The sequence below is a fragment of the Durio zibethinus genome, chromosome 15 (assembly GCF_047325235.1).
Source record: "Durio zibethinus cultivar Kanyao isolate XHJ-2024 chromosome 15, ASM4732523v1, whole genome shotgun sequence".
Taxonomy (NCBI): domain Eukaryota; kingdom Viridiplantae; phylum Streptophyta; class Magnoliopsida; order Malvales; family Malvaceae; genus Durio; species Durio zibethinus.
Window position 1 is genome coordinate 14,136,035 of NC_143176.1, and position 27,299 is coordinate 14,163,333.

At 28.0% G+C, this 27,299-nt stretch overlaps 1 protein-coding gene and 1 pseudogene across 2 annotated transcripts; one reads left to right on the plus strand and one right to left on the minus strand.

Moving 5' to 3' along the window:
- Positions 1-765: 765 nt before the first annotated feature.
- Positions 766-2,847, minus strand: LOC111302381 (putative polyamine transporter At3g13620 pseudogene; annotated as a pseudogene). Its single transcript, XR_016328220.1, has one exon. The product of XR_016328220.1 is annotated as a putative polyamine transporter At3g13620 pseudogene (transcript).
- An 818-nt stretch (positions 2,848-3,665) lies between these two features.
- On the plus strand, positions 3,666-7,258 carry LOC111301808 (Lipase/lipooxygenase, PLAT/LH2 family protein). The gene is made up of 3 exons (XM_022897789.2): positions 3,666-4,073; positions 5,831-6,214; positions 6,343-7,258. The coding sequence occupies exons 1-3, from the start codon at positions 3,878-3,880 to the stop codon at positions 7,038-7,040; spliced, it is 1,278 nt and encodes a 425-aa protein (XP_022753524.2). The 5' UTR covers positions 3,666-3,877; the 3' UTR covers positions 7,041-7,258.
- The last annotated feature ends 20,041 nt before the right edge of the window (positions 7,259-27,299 follow it).

A 27,299-nucleotide genomic window follows, 5' to 3' on the forward strand; every position in this document is an offset into this window, starting at 1 on the left:
TTATATTCTGGATATTCTTAAAGGTGAATATTTCAACATTTAGTTCTATTACATATATTTCAATTTTCATGGGAACCATCTTTACTATATTATTGGTTATGATTTGTGCACTTGTAGATATTCAATCATATATGTTGTTCTAGATATACTAAAATTTTAATAGATTTATGCAACCCAAGCTATTGGTCAAAGACTTCATTAATTCTCTACTTATAATCAAAGGTGTAAATGAACAGAATTTTCATGATGTAACATGGGTTTTAAGCGTCAACTCATAATAAATTTTCATGTTTTGAGAGGTCTCTAATTTGGTAAAAATAACAACTAGTTAGACAGTACCAACATGATAAAAATAACATATTTTAGTGATTATCATAAAAAATAAGAATTTAATTAAACAAAACTAATTTTTTTTAAAAGCTTAATTACGTAAAATAAAAAGCTGCGGACTTATCTAAGAGATTTGAAAAAAGTAGAAAGTTGTTTTAATAGTTTAGCCTTTTTTCGTTTATTACTAATTAAATTTTGTGAAAATACTAAATTTTAGTTAATTGTTTACATATCAAACCAACTCGTAGATTTGGATTTTTCAATTAATAATTTTAACTTAGAACTTGGCAAACCTCATTTAGAAAATTCCACCTTCCTGTCCGGATGCTGTAGATTGTTGCTAAAGAAATCCTAGTAAAAAAAAATCCAACTTTTCCTTCTCAATGAAACAAAAATCTCCAGAAGAGTGGGTCGAAAGAGAGCAAAAGACTGAGATGGGTAAAACATGGAGGATTCCATTTATAGGCACGTAACAAGTTCATTTTTCGTACATACTTCTGATTAATTTATAGGTGGGCTCTATTCACGCACATAGTCGAAGCCAAATGTCCCATTATACATGCATTCATCATTAAACCAAATATTCAGCCAGCCACATGTGCCCCTTTAAATTAATAAATTGACTGTTGGCTGCTAATAATAATAACAAAAAAAAAAAAGAAGAAGAAGAAGAAACTTGATGTGTAATTTCATCCTGCATTTGCCTCGGCGAGTTGTATCTTGATCATCTTTCTTCATCTTCAACACTGATATACTTAAATACCTTCTTTTTCCTGCAAAAATTCATCAGAAAGTACCATCCAATGGCGCCCATAGTCATCAATCCACTAATCAAGTACACAATTTTAGTGGCAATAACCATAATAACTATAAGGAATGCTGATGGTATCAAGCACATGACTACCAGTCCTGGCATCCTCAGAGGAACCCTGTAAGGTCTTTTTGTCTCAGGCAATTTTCTCCTCAGCCAAATAAAAGATGCAAATTCCAGGAGCATTCCCAAACTGTACAAGAAATTTGCTGATGATATGATATCTGTAAAATCCATATATGACATACCAATTGTGATCAAAGTTGAAAGCAGTATCCCCACCCAAGGAGTGTTGAACCATGTGGATCTGGTACCAAAAAACTTGGGCAAAATGGCTAAATTTGCCATACCCTCGAGTTGATAAGCACTGCTGCTTAATTGAGCTTCAAATAAACCAATTGCTGATAACACAGCACCCACTTCAATCCAGAATTTTAGCCACTTCCCTGCAATCATCTCTGCAGCAACAGCATGAAATCCGGACTCCCAAGCAGTTTGATCGACGGAAACAGCCCCAATGACCGCAAAGAGTGGAACCAGGTATGCTACGCAAGTGAAAATCACTGCTACAAGAAGAGCACGAGGAAACGTCTTCTGGGGTTTATCAACTTCCCCAGCAAGAGTACTAACATTGTCCCAAAAGTTCAAATTCCAGAAAAGGGTATTGAAAAACAGATTCCAGTCCCTTTTCACACCTTTCTGGCCTAAACTAAGCCATCTATGGGGATGGATCTTGGGGATTGCTATGAGACACATTATGATAAAAGGCAAAAGCGAAACAACACCCAGCAAAACAGCAGCCCAACCAACAATGGTTAATCCAGTATAGTTTACAAAAGATAATACTAATGTTGAAATCAAAATAGAAATGCGCCGAGGCCTGCCCGACTCCAAAGGATGGATAATCTTCTTCAGATAGTCTACGCACAGAACTGGAAAAGCCGCGATGTTAATGACACCACTCAAGAATTTCCAAGATCCCATCAGGGAGCCAAAGAATGGACCAAAAGCACGATCAGCCCAAATAACAAAGCCACCATTACCAGGAAAAGCAGTAGAAAGCTCTGCAGTGATGAGAGCTTCGGGGACACTCCAGATAAAAGGGAACAGAAGGAACCCCAGAAGAGCAAAGAGAGGGCCTGCAGCCCGAACAGCGGGTTCTTCGCCAAAGGGGCCGCCAGCAACTTCAAAATAGATTAGAAAGATGAGAGGGATAAGGGTCAATTTTTTTGGTGTTTTGGGGTTGTTGTTGGTGATGGGAAGTAGATGAGATGGGTTTTCTTGGTTCATGGCTGCAGGCGACCTATGCTCCAAACCTGCTCCTTGGTTCGTTGACTGGATTTCGACTTGCATCATGATTGGTTTGACAGCTTCAGGGAGACTTTTCAGCCTCCAAGAGAGTTTTGACAGATAGGTTCTTCAGTAGAAGTTGGAGTCACATAAAACAAGCGATTGCAGATAACAAAAAGCAGGAAGAAACTGGGTGAGATCAGCTCCTGATGCTTTTAGAACAACATGGAAACCTTATTGTTTGGTGGAGTTTTGGGCAAACCAGAAATTCAGGATTCATGGGCATCTATTAGGGAGGAAAAAGATTCTTACGTGGTTTGATTGGTTTTGGTTGTCACCGACAACAAAAACGATATTTTACCATTGTTCTTATTTGAAAATTTTCCTTTTCTGTTTTTCTTTTTTTCAATTGAGAGACTTCAAGAAAAAAAAAATAAAAATATATATATATATATATATATATATCTCCGCAAAAATTCTGGCCAATATCTTTGGCGTCAGATTCACAATATATTTGGCATCTCTTTCTCGTCTTAAGGCCAAACTGGCACCAGCTATTTCACCCTTTTTTTTTTCTTTTATTTAAATTCTGTCTTCTTTGGAAATCTGTCCATTTTAAAAGTTTGTGTAAATTACTTTAGTAAGTAACTGATTTTCAACTAAAATAATTCAACTAGACGTATACTTTTTCAATTAAACTATAATTCAATCTCCTTGGCTTTGGGACTTTTTTTTTCTTCAATATTTATAAATAATAATAATAATTAATTGAACTAATAATAGAAAGAGTAATTCTAAATTAAATTACAATATAAATAGTAGTAGTAGTATTAAAAGATAAAAATAATTATTTTGGCCAAAAAAGAAATTTTTTTTAAAGTACTATGGTTTTTGACAATCTTTTTATTTGTATGTAGTTGTGAGAGTAAATTTTTTATTTAAATAAATTTTAGTTTTTGTATTTTTTAATATATGTTAATATTAATGTAATCATATATTTGTTAATTATAAAAATTAAATATATTAAATGTAATTATTCATAACAAAATTTAAATATATTGGCAAATTTAATTGATAATTTGATATATATATATATATATATTTAAAATATTTTTATGTTATTGGATGATATAATATATAATTTAAATTAATAATTTTATTTTTGTAATTTTTATTGTTCTTGGCATATATAATAATTTTTATTGTTCTTTATTCTCTAAAAAATTTGATAAATTTAGTTCATGTAAAAGATTAAAAATTAAATACACAAAATAATAAAAAAAAAAAAACAAAGAATGGGTTTTTAATCCAATTTGATGGAGTCGATATCTGATAATTTCGCATGGGAGATGTTTTTTTTTTTTTTTGGAGGAGAAATTATCCAAAAGTATACGTCATCCAGGAGTTTGAGAGTGATTAAGATAATTTGTGTAGATAGGAATTAGGATGCGAAGGAGACAAAAATCGTGGTGTGTGGCGGTGGCAATGGAGTCAGTTTCCGTTGGTCACGGATTCTTTGCAACGAATCAAAGGGATCATCATCCCTTTAGAATTAAACCAGCAGGACGAACGTTTCACTTGCAAACTGCTCGTTTTCGCTTTGGCTTCATCATCTCTTCTTCCAAGAAATCCGATTTTAAAGGTGCTCTCTTACTAATTAAATTAAAACCCTTAAATAGCTTTTCTTTCTGAATCCCTGTTTTATGGTCTTATTAAACTTTAAATTTCTTGCTTTTTTGTTTCCGGTTTCTTATATGGGTATCCCATCAGGTAATTACTGCTAAGAAGGTTCAGGCAGGATGTAATTAAGTCATATTTTGACTGAAAATGGCTCTCTCTCTCTCTCTCTCTTTCTCTTTTTGTTTGCCAAATTCATAAATATTAGAGTTTCTTCCTACCAAAAGAAAAGACTTGTAAGTTCTGACTTCTGTGGCTACCTACAACCATACATGTTCTTTTGATAAAACAGAGGCTTCCATTTTTAGTCTAAATATTACAAACATGTGTAAGATGCAAAATACAAAATTTGTTGTGATATTTTTTATTTTCGCGAAACCCGCATATGGTTTTTTGTTAAAATTTTAAATCATGTCTCTTTTATGTCTTTTTTCATACCGTGTTTAAAACTGTCTGAATATTGATTAATATGCTACTATATATGGGAAGAATTAGGATTTCAGCCGAGGTCTTTGAGCAGGATACATTCATCTATTATTGAGCCAATGTTTGGGAGTTACTTGATGAAAATAGATAATCTCTTTACTATTTTTTGTAGCAATGGGGTTTGAGAATTTCCTAGTTTAACCTTTTTATTCTTCAACTCCGGAATGACCAGTGTCAAGTATTCTATTGATTGATTGGTCCTGAAATCAAAGGAATATGGTTAAAGCTTCAAATTCAACTGAGATGTTCCCATACATATGTGTACGCAAATAATGCAGAATAAACTGGGACTTTTCATTTCTGAATCCATGACATGCATAGTTAGACCGTGTTTCAGATATATCAAATTATCCATAGTTAAAATAAAGTTAGTTTGTGCTCATTGGTTGCTCCCTAGGTGTTCATTCTCTATTAAATATAGGGATAGAGATGGCTTCTCAAGGTTCAAGAGTAGATCCTAGTTCTACACAGCAATGTGCAAATTTAGCTGACAAAGGAAACATAGAATGCCTGGTACTGTAATTTGTGTGGCAAAGTAACAAAAAGAGGCATGTACCTGGCCAAACATATTGCTTGAAGTTTCAAAATACAACATGGTGAATGAAATGCATACTGAGAAGTAGTTAATCCCTAGAGAAGGTAGTGCAAACTATGAAATATGTGAAATGAGATAAAATATGAGAGTAGTTACTTGAAAAATCCTAGATTTTACAAACATATTGCAAATTCAGAATTCAGAATCTATCACATTATTAGATATTGTGAATTTTATGCAATTGGTTAACAGTTTTTATAGATTACTAGCAATGCATGCATTTCCTTTTCAGACACCTGCCCCATTCTTTGCTTTGCTCAGAGGCTCTAGAAATCTTTGCATTACGATGTACCATGTGCTGCTAATGTTTAGATGTTGCATCACCAATTTGAGTGGTTATTTCATCTTGGTTTTTCATTTTTTCACTCTTATCTGGTAGTGCTGAAGGCTGTACTGCTTGCTGACCAAAATATATATATATTTGGTCATAAATGCAGAGCAAAATCAGATTGATATGTCGACTAATTATAAGCAGAAAATTTTTTATTTTTCTGTGTCCCTTTTTATTAGCTGCTTCATTTCTTTTTAAATTTTCATTTGTCCTTCCAATTGTATTTTGCACCTAGAATATCACAACAAGAAGATAAATTCCAAGATGAGGTTTATTAGAGAGTTTGATGTAGTACTGATATCTTCTCCAGATTTTCAGGGCTTTGCAAAACCTTCACGTCTTTTGCCATCCACAGAACCGAAAGTCTGTACAGAGACCTTGGAAGAAAAGATCTTTTCATCTACCGGCTTGAACAGAGATCGGTCTTTTTACAAGGTTAGGTTGTGGACAAGTAACATGTATGGCTCAAGTTTGAGTAATATAAATGCTGGAATACACTTGTGCTTGATAGATGAGAAAGGTGACTCAATATTACAGAGGATACCTGCATGTTTGTTAATTGAACATTCTGCAGAATCAGAGAACATGGTGGAGGCTGAAACTCTCTATTTCCAAAGAGGTTCTGTTGATCAATATATCTTTGAGGGTGCAAAATTGGGGAAGGTTCAAGCTCTTTGGATCGGTGTTGAATCAGGTTAGTCTTGAATAACAGTTGCTAGTTTTAAGATCTTGCTTTGTGCAAGCAAGCTGTTCAGTGACTTGTAGCTTAAAGTAAATGCAACTGAAAATTTTAAATGCTTCTCTTCCTTTCTCATTTCTCAGGTCAATGGAGATTAGGAGGTGTCAACCTGATCATCATTAATGCATCTCAATATTCCTTGGGTGAAGATTATGGAGAAAATTTTGAATATGTTGGTGCTAAATATGACTTCAAAGTTGATGATATCTTGCTTGGAGAGGGTGGTGACGAGTCCATGGTGGAACTAAGACCTTGTCTCGTTACCGAGTTATCTGGGCCAAATGTCTTCGTGATGTTGAGCGAGGGCTTTTCTCAATCAACTTCACCCTTGAGTGACAGGATAACTAATGAGAAAAGTATGAAGGAATATGCAGATTTGAAGTTCTCTTTGTTACTTTATGATAGTGTTCTTATACTTGTTGGTACATTATTTGCATCCTTCTCAATTGGGGAGAGTTCTGCTTTTGCATTCTTACTCGGTGGGATCACTGGTTTTCTATATTTGTTGCTATTGCAAAGGTCTGTTGATGGATTACCAGCTTCAGAATTAATGTCCAAGAATCCTGGAGATGGAATGGTCAGATTTAGGGGTCCAATATCAAGGCTTGCTCTGGCGATAGCACTTTCTTCATTAGCAGTCAAGTATAGCATGGCAGATGTTCCGATTGTGTTGTCTCCGAAAGAACTTCTGGTTGGAATGATGGGATTTCTTGTATGCAAAGTTGCTGTGGTTTTGGCTGCATTTAAGCCCCTGCCTGTGAGTATTGAGGAGAGGAAGTGATGCATCCTTTTTCATTCCTTTCTAGAGCGGAATTGGTTACCTAAATTATACATAATCACTCAACTGTAGATGTTGCAGTGATCTATGGGTACCCATTACTTTTAACAGAAATGATGACATGAATACCAAATGATGACATGAATACCTTCACAGTTCCATATCATTTTCTCTTGACAGAAAAGATATAATAGTACACAACTTGCTTTGTTCTCTGGGTCGATCATGTGTCATTATTTGCCACATTCCCCATTCTAGCTCTATTTTCTTAGCTTTTATTTGGAAAAACGATAAGATTGAATGCGGTAAGATTAAAAATAATAATAATTATTATTATAATTATGATTAAAAAAATTTTTAATGAAAAATTTACACTAAATGAATTTAATTGAAGTTAACATTCGAATTTAATTGATAGTTTAATCAGTTTAATTATATCATATTTTTGATGTGATAAAATTCAAATAAGCATTTAATGCTTTTATTTTTATTTAAACCTAAGGATATGAACTTAATTATTATAATTAAAAGTTTAATATTTTATAATAGATGAAGTTACAGTTGGCTTCAACAGGGAGGCACATGTGAGAAAGACTCAACGCGCCTTTTTTCCTGACATCGGGTCTTCTATGTGTAAAGTTTATGGCCTTAATATATTTCCCAAGGAGTAGGTTTCATGTTGAATTACTCCTAACCCAAAACGATGAGAAAGAAGAAATTCACTCAAATTGACAGAGAGTTACATGTGTACTTTAGTGACTTACCAATAACATTTAAGGGTTCGGTATTATTGTAAAAATATTTTGTGATGAATTAAAATATTAAACAATATGGATGAAATAATAAAAACTTAGAGCATATGAATAAAAAAATAAATTTAATAAATGATTTAATATTTAATATATTATCAATATAAAATTTTAATTATATAAACAGAGTTAAGAGATGACACATCTTTTTTTTAATTAAATTTTTATTTTTTTAAAATATACTTTTAAGGATATGTGTAACTCATGCAATCAAAATTTTATTTTGACAATGTATCAAAAAGTTCAATTGAAAGGTTAAGACGCATCTTTAGCTGCTTTTAACGATAATGTTAGAAACCCCACTTTTTTTCATAGGGGACAACATTCGTTGATTTAAACTGAAAAAATCGATCACAGACTAAGTATTTATATAAATTGGTTTGATTTTTTTAAGATTTAAAAGTCGGTTTAGGTGATTTAGTCGACGGTTTGTGATTTCAAATCTTATGAATCGAACCAATAGAAAAAACCAACTTTTAATAATTAAATATTTTATAAAATACATATTTACCCTCATTGATATCTTATTTTAAATAACTATTTCCCTTCTATCTCCTTCTTCCCTAATTTTCATTTACTCTCCTCTTCCCGACAACCACCCAAGCACCGTACCCAACCCAATTTGGCCCGCTTCAGCTGCTGCCCAACATCGTTTGACTGTCAGAGTACCTCATCCCCTTTTTCGGATTGGAACTAACCTAGTTTAGTCCGAAAACCATGTGATTCAGCCTCTCCCTTCCCCTATATAGCCCCCTTCTACCTTGTTTTCGATGATTTCCTGACCACTTTTGTTAGTTCCCTTATCTCCAAATCAAATCCTCGAAATCCCTAACTCCTCTACCCCAAATCTCTCCTAGTTTTGGCAAAGGCTCAACGAGTTAAGGTCGAGAAAAGAGAAGCTTAACCAGAAAAGAAAATCCATTTTAAGGTCGGGGAAAAGTCGAAGGATGAGTTCAATAGCAACCTAAAAAATGGATTTTTTTTTTTTTTTTAGTTCGAGTTTAGCAATTTTAGTGAGTTGTTTTTCCTTTTTTAGCATTTAGATTGGTGTTACATTGAAAATTTCAATGCCTGCAAGGAGTAAGATATGGAATTGTGGGTTCAAGAAGCAATTTTTTTATTTTTTCATCAAGAATAATCTATTTGGTAGTCAGGAAAGTGGAGAAAATGAGAAGGAATTAAATTGAATTTTAGAACTAATGTTTTCATTATTTTAGTCATTGCTAATCTTAGTATGAATTAAAAACCAATTTTCCAAAAATTTCCACTCTTTTTTTACTAAATTGGGTTCTTATTTTGTCTTCTAAGTTCTCATTTGCAAATCGAAAAAACTGACTAAACTGATCGACTTAAGTCAGTTCGATTTATATAAGTTTTTAATCATTTAATCGGTTGGTTTAGTTTTCATATATATTAAATCTGTGAAATTAATTTTTGAAAATTTACAATTGAATTAGCTAAACCGATAGTTTGCTCACTTATATTTTTACACCTTTAGCAACTGGCATTAAGGAAAGAGTAAAACAAAGATTTTAATTCAAAAGCCCATTCCCACTTTACTAGCAAACTGAGCTTAAGTCACATTGGTTACTTCTTTAGTTGTTTTGATGTAGTTGTGATGAAAAATTCTTGCTAAACACATGTTGATTTGGTCTCAAATATTTTGGTCCCAATAATTAGAGCTATGAAAACTAATATGAAATTGAAAAATTTGTCTAATCCGTTTGAACCTGGACCAAACTTAATTAAGAAAAGTCTATAATTAAATTCATGTAATTTAAATCCGAAATAATTTAAATCTAAATTAACCTAAACCTAAAAAGATCTAATTCAAATTATATGAAAGATTAACATGAAATTAAGTTGATTTAACTTTAAAACTCAATAACTTGGACTTGAAATTAACTTAAACTTGAATAATTTAAATGTCAAACTTGAATTATCCGAACACAACTTAACCCAAACCTTAAATGAATAGAGCCCAAAATTATTCGAATTTTCTTCGACTTGAAATGATTCATCCTAAAATGACTCAATCCAAGTTTGACCCAACTCAACAAATTACCACCTTTACTAATAATATCTCAATAGGTACTTTTAAGGTTGTCATGAGTAATTTTTTGACGATCAAATACTCAGAATGTTCATTAATTTTTTTTAATAACAAAATTATCTTTTTAACTATTCAAATATTTTGAATTTAAAATGAAATATAGTAAAAATATAATTATTTAAATTTTAGTTTAAAGAAATTTTAATTTTTTAAAAAATTTAAAATATAATTTTTTGTGTATATTTTTAAAATTAAATTTTAAAATAGTTTATCTTTATTGTTTATCTTGTGGCACAATGGAACAATAATTTCGTTCCTAAATATTTTGTTAATCCTTCATCTATTTTTGTTTATAATAGAAGTGCTAATATGGTATTTTTTATTCTTATTTTTAATAGTACTTGTCAAGGTTTTAAAGCCATTTGACTTATTTTTTGCGCCAATTTAGTGTTATACATTTTCTTTTTGATTTTTACCAAAATTATTAAAAAGGAAATTTATGAATAAAAAAAATATGGTTTTTAGCCTCTTCCCTAATTCTTCTCTCTTCACCTTAAAAGCAAATTAGTAATATAATGTATATTGTTAGATAATGAGAATTGGAATATGATCTCACTAAATTCTTTTGCCAAGCTATATTGGATGTAAAAGTACAAGTGAGGAGTAAATGAAGAGAAAATCACAAGAGAGAAAGAAAGAGAGAGGTTGTTAATGCCATATGACAACATCATTGGGTTAAAGTGGCTACTATTGTCACACTAGTGATAGTAAAGGCTAGATTTTGCATCTTATAATATATCGACCTAATAGTGAAAAAGAAAGAAAAAAAGAAAAAAAGAAGACAAAAGAAGAATAAAAGAGAAAATAAAAGAAAATTAAAAAATGTATAAGAAGAATTTTAAAAATGAAAAAAAAAAAGAAAAAAAAAGAAAGAAAAAAATATAGATGAAAAAGTTAATAAAGTTAAAAAATAAAAATAAAACATTTCATTTTGATAAGGGTTTAAACTTTTTAAGACATATTTTAGATTTTGTTAAATGAGATTATCATAAGCATTTCACATACAATTCTCTCCACTACAATCTTGTAATTAGTCAATTATAACAAAAAATTATGTAGGAGTCTATCACTTAAAGGTATGAGATTTACATAGCTTTTTTGGACACTATATGATGCTAAATTATAATTCACTAATTGAACTACAATAATTGTAAATGATATGCTTCCAAGATGATCAGGTATGTGGTTGAGTTTAGACTTGTTCAATGGCGGGTTACCCAAACAAACTCGAAAGCTCGCCCAAGTGTTGAGAGGGGTTGGACAAAAAATTAATACCCATTAAACAGATTTGGGCATAATTTTTATACCTATTTAAATTTTGGGCAAGGTCATTTATATATACCTATTTAAATTTTGCCCAAATTCACATATATATAAATTAAAAATAAAATATATATATTTTATTAAACTTATTTTTTATTTTTATTTTATATATATGTGAATTGAATATAGTCTCATTAAACTTAATTTAATAACTTTTTTTAATTTTTTATTATATAAATTAAGTTTAATTGGTAGGCTTAAGATTTTTTTTTTTTAATTTGGGTCAAGTTCGAAAAAATTTTGAAGCTTGAAATTTCAAACCAGATCGGACCTGGACAAGTATATAAGCTATTAATAGCAAGCATGATCCCGGCCCAAACCAAAATCGACTCAGCTTATGAACACTTCTAGTTGAGTTTATATTTTGTATTTTAAGTATAAATTTCTATGCTATATTTTTTATTTTTTATTTGATGTATTAATTTAAATTTTTAATTTATTTTTTATGCTTATTTTAGCTATTCATTTCAAAAAATTTTATATTGATTAAATGTTAAAATAATTTTAATTTATAATAATAGATTAATTTTTCATCTTTATTTGTCTATTTTTGACAATTTCTTAAACTTTTATCATTACTGAATATAATTTTTATTTATATGTTAATTACTCAAATCTATTCACCTCTAAATTAAAAATATCACAAAAGGCATTGATGGCTTGACAACTATCTTTTATATGGACTACTTTTTTGGGTTTTCTTTGTCATTAGGTTATTTCATTTTAAGCCTTATGAGTATAGGCCATTGAATTTTGAGTATGGCTTTTTTATGTTTGAAAGCTTTTATTATTTTAAAGAGAATTTCTAGCTGCTTTTAGTGTGTCTTACATTTTAGACAAATTGATCATCAATGTTTATTAATGTGTGGCATGAAAAAAGAAATAATGGTGTCAAATCTATACACATCTCCATGGTCTTTCAAGGTTTTCATTAAGTTGTCTCTTTTTTTTTTTTTAGTTTTGCTTATGTGTCATTAGAGTTTCGTCTTTTACTACTAGAAATATTGGCATCATCGATGGAATTTTATTGATGAAATATCGGCAGAAAATAAAAAATAAAAATATTTTACCTACAGAAAAAAATCTATTAATATTCCGTATGTAAAGTGGTCTTGGGAAAAATAACGATTTGGGGCATTTTTTACCAATGGAAAATTTTGTCGATAATCTATAGCTAAAAGCTTTATTGACAATTTATCGATGATTTTTTTTATCGATAAAAAATTTTTAGTTTACAAAAGTAAAAAAAAAAATTAGAATTAAATTTGGATGAAAAATTTTTATTTATCGAACGAAATCTGTTAGTAAAAGTAAAAAATGCAGATGGATTCTATTAGTAATCCATAGCTAAAAGTTAAAAAAAAAATTAACTTATCGAAAGAAAATTTGTCATTAATTCATTGGTAAAAGTAAGTTAAATATGAAAATCTCATTCCCTCTTTCTTTTCTTCCTCGATTGAAATCCTAACTTTGGTTTCTCTTTCATCCCCTCTATCCTCTCCTATCTCCTTTCTTCTCATCAATGACCTGTACTTATGCTTGTACCACCCTTTTATGACCTTTGTGTCGACCCTGAAACCCATGACCTTGAGTCATTAAGCTCGTGATCGTTAGCCTTTAAACCCGTGAATAAGCTTGTGATCGCCTGCACCTAATCGTGATTGTGCCAATTGGTTTAAAACTCATCTCCTCTACCAAGGTATAATTTCATTACTTGGCTTGTTGATTTTGATATAGACAAAGCATATTTATGGCATTCAACTAAAAAAAAAAAACTTGTAATTAAGGTTAACAATTTTTTGTGCATATATATTACATGTGTGGCAAATACAAATAGTAATGATTATATGAATTTGGTTTTATGAGAATTATCAATGAAAACTATACCAAATAGATTTTCGATATTCTTATCTTTCTTGTGTTAATTCCATTAAAAGGATAAATACTAATTTTCTGGATATTGGTATGTATTAATAAAGTAAAAATATCATATCTAAAGTTAAAACTTTCAATTTTTCTATTAAGTTCTAAGAGAAAAGAAGTGCTTTATTGGAAAAATTTTTAACGAAAACTTTACTTTTGGTATTTGTCACAGTTGGCTAGTTATTTTCTGAATTTGGATAAGTTTACAAGAAAACATTAAGAAATGGTGTTTAAGAAAGACATTTAACTTTGAAAAAAATAACTTGAAAAATACTTTTGTTGAAACAAGTTGTACAAATTGGTTAGAACTTTGCTTTCAACAATGAATAAGTAGATATTTAATATTCTTAGAAGATATTCACAATTAATTGAGAGAAAGAAATAGTCAACCTCTTTATCTACTACTGTTGAAGATAAAAAAACTCTATTCCATAAATTTGACATAAATAAAAGTAACAGAAAGCTATATATATTATGTTATAAATAGTTTAAAATTTTCTCTAAATTGTTAATAGTATCAATTAATAAAATGTTGAATTGTTAATTTTAATAATCAAAATTACTTATAAAACATACGTGTGTGCGTACATGTGTATCAATTTTGTAATTGCTTTTTAAGAATTTAATTACTTAATTTGCATGGCTAAAGCTTCTTATACTTTAAGCGAAGAGTAGAGAAAAGATGTTTGTGCATGGGTTAAACAATTAAGACTTCTTAATAGTTTTGCATATAACATAGCTTGGTGCATAAAAATGATTGATTAAAAGTTTTATGGGATGAAAAGTCATAATTGTCATGTTTCCATGTAATGATTGCTCCCAATTGTCTTTCGTGATTTGATGGCTAACTCCATTTAGGATGCAATTACTAAACTATTTTTTCAAAGATTTGTGTTCTATGAAACTACAAGTATATCATATGAAAGTATTAGAAGAAAATTGTAGAAACAATATGCAAATTAGAAAAGATGTTTCCTTAAATTTTTTTTATTCTATGGAGTATTTGCCGATTCACTTCCTTAATAAGGCAAAAAATGGTGGATCTATTCATTATCGATGGATTTATCCATTTAAAAAATAAATGGTGAAATTGATCATCATTTAGTTAAGATAGCTTATGGCTTCTGATGCATAGTTAGGTGTTTCAACGATTATTTTGTGAATGGTTTTAAGTTCCATATGGTTAACTATGGCCACAGTTGAAAGACGATGAATTATAGGGCATGTGTGAAAGGAAGTTGTTATAATGATTATGAGTGTGACTTTTATGGTATCTTGAAAGATATCATTAAATTAGAGTATTTAGGAGCAAGGAATAAAGTTTTACTTTTTAAATATCATTAGTTTGAAACAGAGAAAGGGATAACGGTAGATCTTCATCATGGTCTTGTTGAAATTAAACATAGTTTAATGCTTGCTGACAATGAACCATTTGTCTTAGCTTTGCAAGTACATCAAGTTTTCCTATACAAGCTATCCTTTTACAAGAAGATATCAAAATGATTGGTGGGCAGCCTTGAAAACAAAGTTTAAGAGTACATATCAGATAACTAATAATAATGGAGATGAAAAACAAACAACTGATTTAAATGAAGACATGTATAAAAAAGTTCAAGTTTCTATTTCGTGTAATGCTACTATATCAAAAGAACTTGATAATCCTACAATTCCTGTTACTGGTAATTATGAAAATATAGATTATGAATAAGCAATTCAAGGAAAAAAAATGATGATGATGATGATGAAAGACATGAGTTTGCTTACTCTAGTAGCGATTAATGTATTAAATAACTTTTAATGGTATATATAATATTTATTCGATATGGTCAATATATACAATGTTAAATATATTAGTTGATTTGGCCTATTATCATTAATAGGTTTTGATATGCTTATTTGTATATATTTTGCTCATTTCATTTAATATTCTAATACTAAAGTAATATTATTTATGTTTGTTATTTTTGTGCTTTTTAAATTTTTATGAAATATTTATGTTCTATATGATAGATATGATAGGACATCGTGTAAAGAGTTTTATTCATAGAGGTAATTCAAGAGCAAGATCGATGAAAATGATTCACGTATTGAGTTATTGATAGCATTGATATAGCATGATCCTTAATACGAGTCTTCTTCACCATTGATACAACATAATCCAACATACGGGTCATCCTTCGCACTAATGATGGATGATCCACCGACGAAGCATGACGTAAATCCATTATTCATCAATGAACCACCACTTAAAAAAGAAAAAAGTACGATAAAAAGGCAAGGACTAGGGAAGTAAACAAAAGATTACTAATTCGATCAGATCCAAACAAAAAGTTATGATACTTCATTAAGAAAAAGGTATGAGATACTTTTTACAATTAATTTTTCCTTATTCTTATTTGGTTTTTAAAAAATTCGTATAGTTTAAGTAATTTTACTACAAATTGATGTTGGTAGTTGTTTTGAGCAATCGACGATTAGCTCAACAATTTTATGAATAATTTAAGCAAATTTAACTAATTCTTCACCTACATGGGGCAAATTTCTACACTAATAAAGTCTATGATGTTTGATAAATCTAAAGTAGTAACTGGATATTTATTTATTTTTATATTTTTTATTTAATCTAAATGAAAAGATTAAATTCTTGTCAATCACTTATTGTATTTCGCTATTACTTATGTTAAGAAAAATATTAGTGGATTGAGTTAGATGATGCTCTAATTCAATGGACATGGAACAATATTTCCAAGAATCATTTGAAAGATTTGTTATCTAAAGAAAGGGAATTGGTAATGAAAGAGCGTGGAGTTAATGACATCATACGTTGCAAAAGGATGAAATAGAGGTGGATCACAGCTCCAATTTAGGATGCTCTTATTAAGAATGTATGGAGCATTCCCAAATGGTAAAACACTTATGCCAAAACCAAACAAAATCATTGGATACAAAAATGAAGTATTACGAAGCACATGATAGCTTGGTTCCATTTTCTATTCATAAAAATAGAATGGTATGATTCTTTTTTCATGAGTTATTATTTTCATCAAATGTTAATTTTATATAAAATTGCATTGTTGTATATTTCATTCAATGTATCTAAACAAATGCAATCACTTGGGTTGGAACGAGAGCCAACCTTTATAGAAGTCTTCATTTACACTCACAAACGTTCAAGAAGATGTGATGATTTTGTTTGCAAGAAGTCTAAAGTTGTTAGTGTATGTAACTTTTCAATGACTTTGTGAATACTTTCAAATTACTATTTTACTTTATTGAAATAAATAATATGTTATGTTTTTTGAAACTAAAAACCTTCATGAAAAGTAAAAACTATTGCGTAACATGCTTCGTAATTCTGGTTGTGTATTGTGATTGATGAATTATCTTTATAATATATTGTAATGCTATCACATTTATGAAAAGTGAAAACATTGCTTATTTTGCTTTGTGATTCTAGTTGTGTATTGTGATTATTGATAAAGTAAATAGTATAGTAATTGAAAAACTAAATATTGTAGGACGAATGTTATTGAACTATATAGTGTTTTGTACTTATTAAGATATAATGATTCTATGAAGGTGAAAACTATTGTGTATTTTACTTTGTGATTCTGATTGTATATTCTGATTGTTGATGAACTATCTTTATAGTATATAACTGAAAGCCTAAACATTGTAGAACGAATGGTATTAAGTTGTGTTGTTAGAATGATGGTGTACTTGTATTGGAATGATAATTGTTTTAAACTTTTTGTAAGAAAATTATGCTACTGTATTATCTAAAAAATATAGTGAAAAGTCTTTCAATCATGTAGATTTCAATCCATAAGCATGGATTAAAACTAATAAAAAGGTTAAAGTTGCGCACACTCATGTATATGACTTTGGATCTGTAGATAAATCTAATAACTTATTTTACTCTAGTTCACTATTGTAGTAGCAACATCTCATTCTTTTTATGGTCCATCACCAATGCCTCCTCAGCCTCTGCTTTGTCAGACTTGGATACAAGGACAGATTGATGAGTTAAGGATTGAGTTAAAGATCGAGTTGAGGACTGAACTTAGGTTTTTCATGGATCAGATGATGCAGTTGACAAGGTCTTAGACAATTTTCACCAACACAATTTTTTGGACTTGACAACGGCAACATCAATTCTAGATTATGAGATGCAGCAGAACAGTGAGCTATTTTTTAGGACTTTTATGGATATTATAGATATTTTTATAGATGTTATGAACATTTTTAGTATTATATTTTATGGATGTTAGAGATGTTAATAACACTAACTTATGTTAAGAATGTTATGTGGATTTGATATGTGGATTTTTTATTTTTGTTAATACTAATAGAAATAATAAGTTTTTTTAAATAATTACATATGTTTTAATTTTAATTTACAAGTTTCTTAAATAATCATAGATGAAATTAATCAAATTATGGATGAAATTATAATTTTAATAACGAATTTTATTGACAGAATTTGGTTATTATTGATGAAATTTTATTATTACTGATGGATTACCAAAAACTTATTGATGGATTAGCAACATAATTTTTACTGATGAAATTTTTATCGATAGATTACCTACGAATATTTTACTAACAAAAAATTTCATCTATAAAATCTATTGGTAATTACTGACGAAAATTTAATTTTACTAATAAAAAGGCATTACCAACTTGCTTAGTACCAATGAAATTTTTTTGTCCACAATTCCGTCGGTAATACTTTTACTGATGAAAAAATAACTTTTATCAACGAAAAATTATATCGATAAAAGTTATATTTCTGGTAGTGTTTGTTATTCTAGTTTTTTTTTTAAGATTTTTTTGTCAATTCAAAATTTTTATAGGTTGATATTGTTTGTATTTCTTTGTATTTTATCGTTATTCTTTATTTTTTATTTTTGTTTTAGGATTCAATTTCTTTTAAAATTGTTTATTTTCTTGAGAAGTATTTGATGCTTTGTCAAGTGCGTGTTTGTCTATCTTTTTTGTAATTTTTTGTGAGTTTGCTCTAGTTTGAATTTTTATTTCAATTGATAATTGAATTGGTATTTCATATGTTTTCTTTGTGGTTTTGAAAGATTTTGTCTTTACATGTTTCTTGATTCCAAATAAAATTAATCCCTTATTGTATTATGTTGTTGTCTTAGAATAGAGGTTTTTGGTTGTTGTTTTTTTTACAATACTTTATTTTATAGTTGTTGTACTCATTTTTTTTATATAAAAACATAGTTTTTTTTGTAGATATTTTGTGGCATTTTTATGTTGAAGTGATATATTTTCAAAGTTCTTATGATAATGTAAAATGTTTTCAATAGATAATTTATTTTGTTTTGCATGTTGTTTAAATCAAGTTTTGATTTTTTTCTTTCAAGGTTTGTTGAAGTTTCTTGGATAATTAACTTTTAGGTTAGTATCAATTGTATTATGTGTTGTTTTGCCTTTTTTTTTTTTGTATTTGTGGTCTTTTTGTGTTGATTTTTCTTAGATGTTCGGCTTGTTAAACTATATATGGTGTTTTTTTTTTTTTCATTATCTTGGTCTTACGCGATTCTGCTCCTACATCTCCATTATGAATTAAAATATTTATTCCTAACATTAATTCCCCCATCATGCTTGTTTGTCTAGTTACAAAAAAACTATAATATAAGTATAGGTCTTGTGACAAGAAGATAATTTTGCTTAACATGCTTAAGAGAACAAACTAAAGTAGAATGTAACTGCCTTAGAATTACTTAGTGTTGAATTAACAAAAAAGAAGTAAACTTGATAATATTTTTTCCTTGGCAATTATAAGGGGAACCTAAAGTACAATCTTCTTATGTTGTTTTTAACATTTATCTATTTGTTTGTCAAAATGCCATTTTCAACCTCAGTGCAAAGATTATTGATGTTGATTCGACAAATGGATGGTTTTACAATATGTGCAATGAATGTGTCAATCCTTTCCAGTTTTGTATGGACAAGTTTTGGTGTTCAGAGCATGGCGAAAAAGTTTCATGCTATACATGATTTGTTATTAGTTTTTTCTCGTGTCTTAAATGTATTTTATCTTATATTTTGTTTTCTATTCTTGAAATGCCAAAGTCTAACTTCTTATTGAAGACATATGTTGCTTATGATTTTTCACTTATTGAATAAGAAACTATCTCTTTAAAAGTTGTATCTAAAAAATAATATTTTATCATTGATTAAGAATACTTATCCTAGTTAAAAAAATCGGGCAAAGCTAAGTAAACACCTTAGTAGTAATAATAATAATAATAATAATAATAGTAATAAAGCTCTAAAAAGTGGATCTCACTAAGTTTTGTGAAGATAAAAATATAAAATCTTTAAGTAAATGAAGGATTATATTCTAATTTTGTCCATTCATCTTAAAAAAAAAAAAAAGAATTGATTAGGATTCAAAAAAAAGTATTAAAGAAAAAAAGAGCACCCATCATAAAGAAAACATTCTCAGCATTCTTTTATAGATCTTTAACCCTTAAATGGCCATTTTTCTAGAAACAAAAATTAAATCAAAGAAAATAAATAAGTGTTAGATTATTTGTTTGAAATCGTACTTGTGCCTTTACAGTGTTGCCAACTATTTTACCTGATATTATAGAAAGTCATGCATAATTCAAGGAAACAACCCTGACCAAAGAAACCTCATCAAGCCTTAATGCCATCCAACCACCATTATTATAAATTACAAATCTTATCTTAATTTTGAAAAAATCATCAATGCAAATCCATCGATGGGCATTAGCCATTAGAAATTCATCAACTTGATGTGAGTTTGTTTTATAGAAAGTAATCAGGTGTCTTTTAGGTTACATTCGACTCTTCTCTCCTTAGAGTATGCTCAAGTTGCAAGAATGGAATAGTTCTAAAATATTTATATATAGACATATAAGAATTTATACACTTACACAATGAAAATATTAAGCATGCAAAATGGCTTGTGTGTGAGTGAAAATAGCTTGCTTGAATACATGTATGACCCTCGTAATCATCAACTTCTAGGATGGAAGCCATGTTTCCACATTGATAGGAATGATTATATGTACTAAATATAGTAATAATCTTTTGTTCCTATGAAAGAAATTATATCAATTACATAAATCTCATATCAAAACTCAAATAATTTTGACAAAGCACCATAATAGGGGAAGTACTTATATGACCCTAGTTGTATCTTTCTATGACCAACTGATGAGCTTTACTTATCAGCTTCAAATTAGTTGTATAGTTAAATTGCTTAGAAATGTCTTAAAGATGTCATAAAAGTTACACGCCAAGGGAAGATAAAAAATATATCCTTTGACCATTTCTGATAAAAAAAAGTAGTAAAACAATAAAATGAAGCAAAGCAAAAGAATTATACTTAGCTAAAGGCATACATGAGACCTTTATGAGGGATTTTTTAAATATGGTCAAAGTTACATATGTTATCTAAGGTTCAATGGATGGAAGCAACCCTCCATAGAGATAGAAAATTTTATATTCAACCTTCAAAACAACAGAAACTCTGCAGCTAAGAACCATTAATGAAAATGTCAAACATAACAAAAAAAAAATACATTTGCCTGCTTATAATTGATTTTTAATGTCATAAACTAACAAACTACATGAAAGCTCAGCTTAGGCCAAACATAATCTATGTAAATGAAGCTTTAAGTGATTAACAATTATGCTACATTTTTTATAAAAATTACTAGTGACAGATGCAAAAAATAACAAAATATAAATCCAAAGGCTATTAGGTAAAATGATGAAAACAACATGCTAGAAATGATGGTAGTACCATTAGTTCACCTTAGTACTCCTTTATAATTATAGTTATATGATAAATGTTAAAAAGTCCAATGATCATGTGGTAAATTACGAAATCTTAAAAACCTACATCATTTCTGACTTAAAGTGAGTGTTGGATATAGGTATGTCATCAACAAAGGTACATTCAATTTTTTTGTAAGTGTTTCTTTATATATGGAGGGTTGAACGTCTAGACCTACATCCATCTGATGTGCATCGGATAAAGGTATTTCATCGAAAATGAAATATAACAAGGATCACTTTTTAAAAGTTGTGAACTATATTGAAAACACTAGAAATAAAACCAATCACATGGTGATGACACATAGTGTGAAGTATCTAATTTCTTAAAGCACACCCAAGTTATTGTCCTAATTTTGAGTAATCATAACCTAAAAACTTTATAGAAGATCATTTCAAACAATATTAAATAATAACTAATTAAAAACTAACCAATGCTATTAGTGAAAAATAATCAAATAAATTAGTAAAAATTTTTCAAACATTGGCATTGCCATGCCTTTAAATAAATAGAAAAAATATCTTAAAAGAAATACAAAAAATTAATTAAAGAGAAACTTAATACAAAAAATTAAAACAATGAAAGAAAAGTTTGCAGAAGACCAATATATATCATAGTGTAATTGATAATATAGTTCCTGAGTATTTTATATGTTGAAAAGAAAAAGATAATTTTCATGAATCCTATCAACATATTGAAAGATTTTTTTTAACAAAAAATCTTACCAATATATTAGAAGATATTTTTGAAAATAAATATTAAATGAATGATTTTGCTTTACAAAATTGATTTTGAATCTCTATGATGAAATTACTAAAAATGTTGTGAATATCAGCTTTTATGTAAATTTATAGGTAAGAAATTCTTTTTAAATTTTACCAACATATTGGAAAATTTAAAAAAGATTTTCAATATCAACATTTTCATAAAATTTACATTTGTAATAAATTTTCTTTTAAATGTTAATGAATCCGACAATAGAATCTCTTCAAGTATGACAAATATCTTGTTGAATACTGTTAAAGTGATGAAATAGTCTTAAATTTTACCAAAATATTATAATAATTTAAGAATAATTTTTTATATTAAACTATTTTATAAGATTTTCAAGATGTTTCTTAGGCTTTGGATAACACAAAATCAATTGGTACCATCATTTGAATTGGCATTATAAGGGTGTTATAACATTTTTCACACATAACTATACTTCCAGACCTTATCTGATTTTATAGACTAGAATCTACTTTTTTAATAAACCTGAGTCAAGCTTGAAATTCTCTTTAAAATAAGATAGATTCAATTAGGTGGCCAAAGCATCTAAATAAAGAAAAAGTTGTTTGTGACTCCTAAAATTGTGTCTAGCGATTAGGTTTGTAAACCTATAAGTTATGACACCAAGCAACAAAATATTTTTTTTATTTCAAAAAACATTAACCAAACATTTGATTCTAACTTATATTTTTAAAATTTTTCATCAAACATTCTTCAAGCTTTTGAAAAGGATAAAATCAATGTAATATCAAACAAAAATATAGCATTCTTAGAAGTAAAATAAGCTTTGACCTAGTCTGGATGAGGCTTGACCGAAAGTTCCATGTGCTTTTATGAGAAAATTTTTGTATTTCTACCATATGATTAAACCATATACCAAACACATATCAACATCTAGAGCATCATCTTTATTTTTAAATATATATTTTTTTACAAACACTTAGAGGACTATATATGATAAAAAACATAGAATGGCATTTTACTCATCAAAAGCAAACTAAACACAAGAATAAACCAAGTAAACAAACTATCATAAGGCCATATAATCACAAGCTCATCAATATCAACAAACAAAGCATGTAAGACACCAAAAAAAAAAAAAAAACTTCAACCACAGAAAAAGATTTCTTAGCCAAAAGCTTTTTTGCACTAAGTTTGATATTTTTATTTTTATTTCACCTCAAATCACTATCATCGGCTTGATAGGATGAGAATGATGAATCAAGCATGGATTTATAGACAATCAACCATAAGAAAAGGGTTTTTTTTATATATAAATAACTATAAAAAAGAACTTGATGACATGAAAATAAGAAATGCATGAAAGGGATAGAAATGGATACATTTCAAGCTTTTATAATTTTTTTTCATTATTCTCCTTTTTTTAATGATTGCTGCCACTATCTATGTTGCCAACCCTAATTTTAGCCCTAAAATGCTTCATTTAAAAACCAAGCCTCTTTTTAGTAGCTGTTGGATCAAATTATCTAAAGGTTGTAGTGATTTTTTCTTTTTCTCAAAAGCTTGATGATCAAACAATGCATTTTAGGCCTCAAGATAAGATAAATGGCTCAATAAAAACCAAAACACACATCTTGGTAGTTAGTGTAGCTATCATAGTAAGAAAAGATCATTTTACCATTAGTAGTGGTTAGAGCCTTTTTACATGATTTTTCCTAAATCTTATTATCTAATAATAATTTTTATGATTCTAATGCACTAAAATTTATAAAAATAAATAATTATGATATGGAGTTTTTCACAAAAAAGAAAAAAAGACTGGCCTAAAAATGCCAAATTATAAAAATGCCTTTAAAAAGGATTTTTGTACTTTCACCTCTTATTTGGGATCTAACTTGATTTCTAAAGGTCCAATCATAATTTTTTTTTTAATCCCAAACCTTAATAATCTTAGTATATTGTGAATTTCAAGAGTTGATCTGAGTTTGACTAAATTTGACCAAGTTTGATCATAGGGTATTTTGATTATTTTATCTCAAAATTCAATTTTTTCCAAGGTTTTCCTCTCTAAACATAAGGATTTGAAAAAAAAAAAAAATTGACCAAGTCCAAGTAATCTTGACCAACTTTGACTCAAGGCCTCATCAAGGGTATTTTGGTCTTTTTACCTATTTTTTCTCAAAACTTTAATGTTATTTTAGAGTCTTCAAGAACGCAATGTCTTGGTTTAATTCTTCCAAAATGCTCAAAATAAGACCTTATTTTTATCAAAATCGACCAATTTTTAACAAGTTTGATTGAGTTGACTTTTAGGTTAAGCTTTGGCTTTTTTGTTTGATTTTTGCTGTTTTTCTTGCATCTTTCTAATAATTAACTTATTTAAAATCTTGAAATATTCATAAATCTTAAAACAAAAAAATCTTGGACGAGACCTAGCCCCAACTTGTAAAGTATCAAGATTGATTAAAATATGCCTAGATAAAATTAGGTGTTTATAATATGCTCTTAGTTTCATTTCAAATAAATTGAATTCTATATGTTTAGATGAACATAACTATAAATGTCATAAGCAAAAATGAAAAAAAGATTTGATGCATTTATCAAAAGAAAAATCAATTCTACCTAACTAAATAATAGAAGGGAAAAATTAAAAATAAGTCATTAATCAAAGTGAAATATCTTAATTTATATTAAAATTTGACATTTAGAAAATCATGTGAGACAAAACTATAGAGTATGTATTTAAGGTACTTTCATGCCTAAAAATTAAAAAAAAAAAAGCAAAACTTTTGAATTATTAAACTTTAAATAAGTAAAACCTTAGGAAAGAAAGATGAATAAAAAGGTAAACACATAAAATAAGTAAAATATCATCCTTAAGCTTGAGAAAGATTACAAAAAAAAATTAAAATGAGTAAAAATGAAGTAATATAAATAAAAAAAAGCTCATTCCTTTCATATAATGAAATTATTAAGTATAAAAAAATATAACTAATTAAACAGTTCAAGACACTTAAGGTGTGTTTGGTGCATAAAATTGTAATAAAATAAGATAAATTGAAATTAAGATATAATTTGATTAAATTATGTCATCTTATCTTGTGTTTATATATGCAAAGATTATGATAAAATAATTTTATTTATTAAACAAAACTATCTTTCCTCAAAGTTTATATAATTTAAATATTGATGTAATTTTTAAGGATATAATAAGATATGTAAATATAATCTTATGGATTATAAATAATCATCTCTATTTTGGTTGAATTAAATCATCTTATACCAAGAGGATAATTAATTTTTCTTGTAATTTTATCCATATCTTTATATGCAAATCAAATATAATATAAAATCATTATCATTTTATACTATTTTAAACTTTTTATCTAAAAAATGAAAGAATCGAGCAAACAAAATGATGGCAATAGAATATGCGTTTAAGATGAAGTAAATTTAAAAATGTACTACCTTTATCCTCTTTGTAAACATTTGTCCCAAAATAATGTCTCATTTGAAAAATCAAAGAAAAGATATTCTTAATTTTCCTTATTACACTTAACTATAAGTACAAACTTTTCTCTCTCTTCAAAATAAAGGTAATTCAAGTAAAAAAAAATCTTATACTCAATGAAAAGAAAGTTTTAACTTAAATTTTTTCTTTAAACTTTATGCAAAATCGAAATCAAACATTATTTATGAGACCAAATGTTCATATTCAAGATAGTCTGACTTAGAACTTAAATCATTTAAAAATAACCGATGCAAAATCTCATAAAACTTTAAAAATTTTAAAAAAGTTTTTGAAACAAAGTTATAGTCAATTTTTAACTATTTAAGTGATCATTTATTCAACAAGACAAATTAATCAAATACATTAAGTATACAACATTTATTTAAATATTAGATATAAATAAATGAATATATAAAAGTTCCATGCATTGTTATAAAGTAAAGAGGAAAGCATAAAGGAAAATACCAGTTTCCTTTACATTAAACTCAAATCATATTATATATATATATATGAGATAGGATACAAAATTATTAGATAAAGTATATTGATAAGGATGTTTATGTGGATATTCTTTATCTATGACATATAAGATAAGATAATATTTATATTATATTATTTATCAAATAACTCTATTTAATAAAATATTTAAATTTATTTTTAGATAATTATTTAAATTTAAATCAAAGTCCATCACAAATTGAAAATCTTGCACACAGTTTGAATTCAAATACATTAAATCTTATTTTATCTTTACTTTTTAACTTTAATTATAATTCCAAATATATATATGCTTAATAAATTCTTATTTGTTGTTAAAGTAACTATTTAATAAAATATTTAAATTTATGTTTTGGATAATTTTTTAAATTCAAATAAAAATCCATCAAATATTGAAAATTTTTAGTAAATTTTCAATTCAAATATATTAAATTATAATTTTTCCTTTTTTTTTTAATTTAATTATAGTTTCAAATATATGTATATATGCTTAATAAAATTTTACTTGATGAAATCAAAATTTGAGAATGAAAATAAAAAGCTAGTAAAGCAAAAGCATCACCTAAAAGTCAAAGTTATTTTATGTTATTATTAGAATTAGAATTTAAAGAAAACAAGTTTTTGTTTTTTTTATGGTTATAATATATTGGTTTTGATAGAAATTGAGAAAAACTAGAAAAAAGAGCTACATTAAACTTACGAGCAAGTAAATCTGTTTTCTTCCTTTGTTACTTTACTCCTTAAAATATAGTTTATATTAGAATTAAGAATTTAGAAATAGAAAATAAATTGGAATTTCAATTGATCAGGTATTAGAATTTATGATTTATTCAAAATTTATATGATGGTTGCACTACAAGAAATTTGACTTATAGTGACACTAAAAAAAACATTGGTAAAACTCTAAAATCTGTCAGTATAGCACTATAGACCTTATATCGATTGTTAAAATGTGTATTTTAATAAATTATTAATCATTAGTATATCTCCTGTTAATATAGACCTACACTGACGACTTTTAAGGTGTCAGAATAACTTACAGAGATATATCTATGGTTTAAGACCGTCAATAAATGTATATCTGTTGTATGTTCCACTATTATATCTTTTAGAGACAATTAACACCCGTCTGTATAGACTTGTATGTTTTAAGTTTTTTTGCTTATACCGACGGTTAATGATCATTAGTATAGACTTTTAATTTTTTTACCTATACTAACGCTTAAAGCCCGTTAGTATAGATTTGTATGTTTTAATTTTTTCACCTATACCAACGGTTAGTGCCCATTAGTATAGACTTATATATTTTAATTTTTTTGACTTATACTGACAATTAACACCTGTTAGTATAGATTTGTAATTTTTCTTATCTATACCGATGCTTAGCATCTATTAGAATAGACTTGTATTTTTTAATGTTCTTACCTATATTGATAGTTATAAACTATCAATATAGAATTGTATGCTTTAATTTTCTTACTTTTACTATCATTTAGAGAATGTCAGTATAGACTTATAC

Excerpts from the sequence above, each read along its gene's own strand:
- LOC111301808 (XM_022897789.2), top strand. The coding sequence starts at position 3,878 with ATGCGAAGGAGACAAAAATCGTGGTGTGTGGCGGTGGCAATGGAGTCA. Across the intron at positions 4,074-5,830 it reads CAAGAAATCCGATTTTAAAG|ATTTTCAGGGCTTTGCAAAA; the intron begins GTGCTCTCTTAC and ends TATCTTCTCCAG. Across the intron at positions 6,215-6,342 it reads TTGGATCGGTGTTGAATCAG|GTCAATGGAGATTAGGAGGT; the intron begins GTTAGTCTTGAA and ends CTCATTTCTCAG.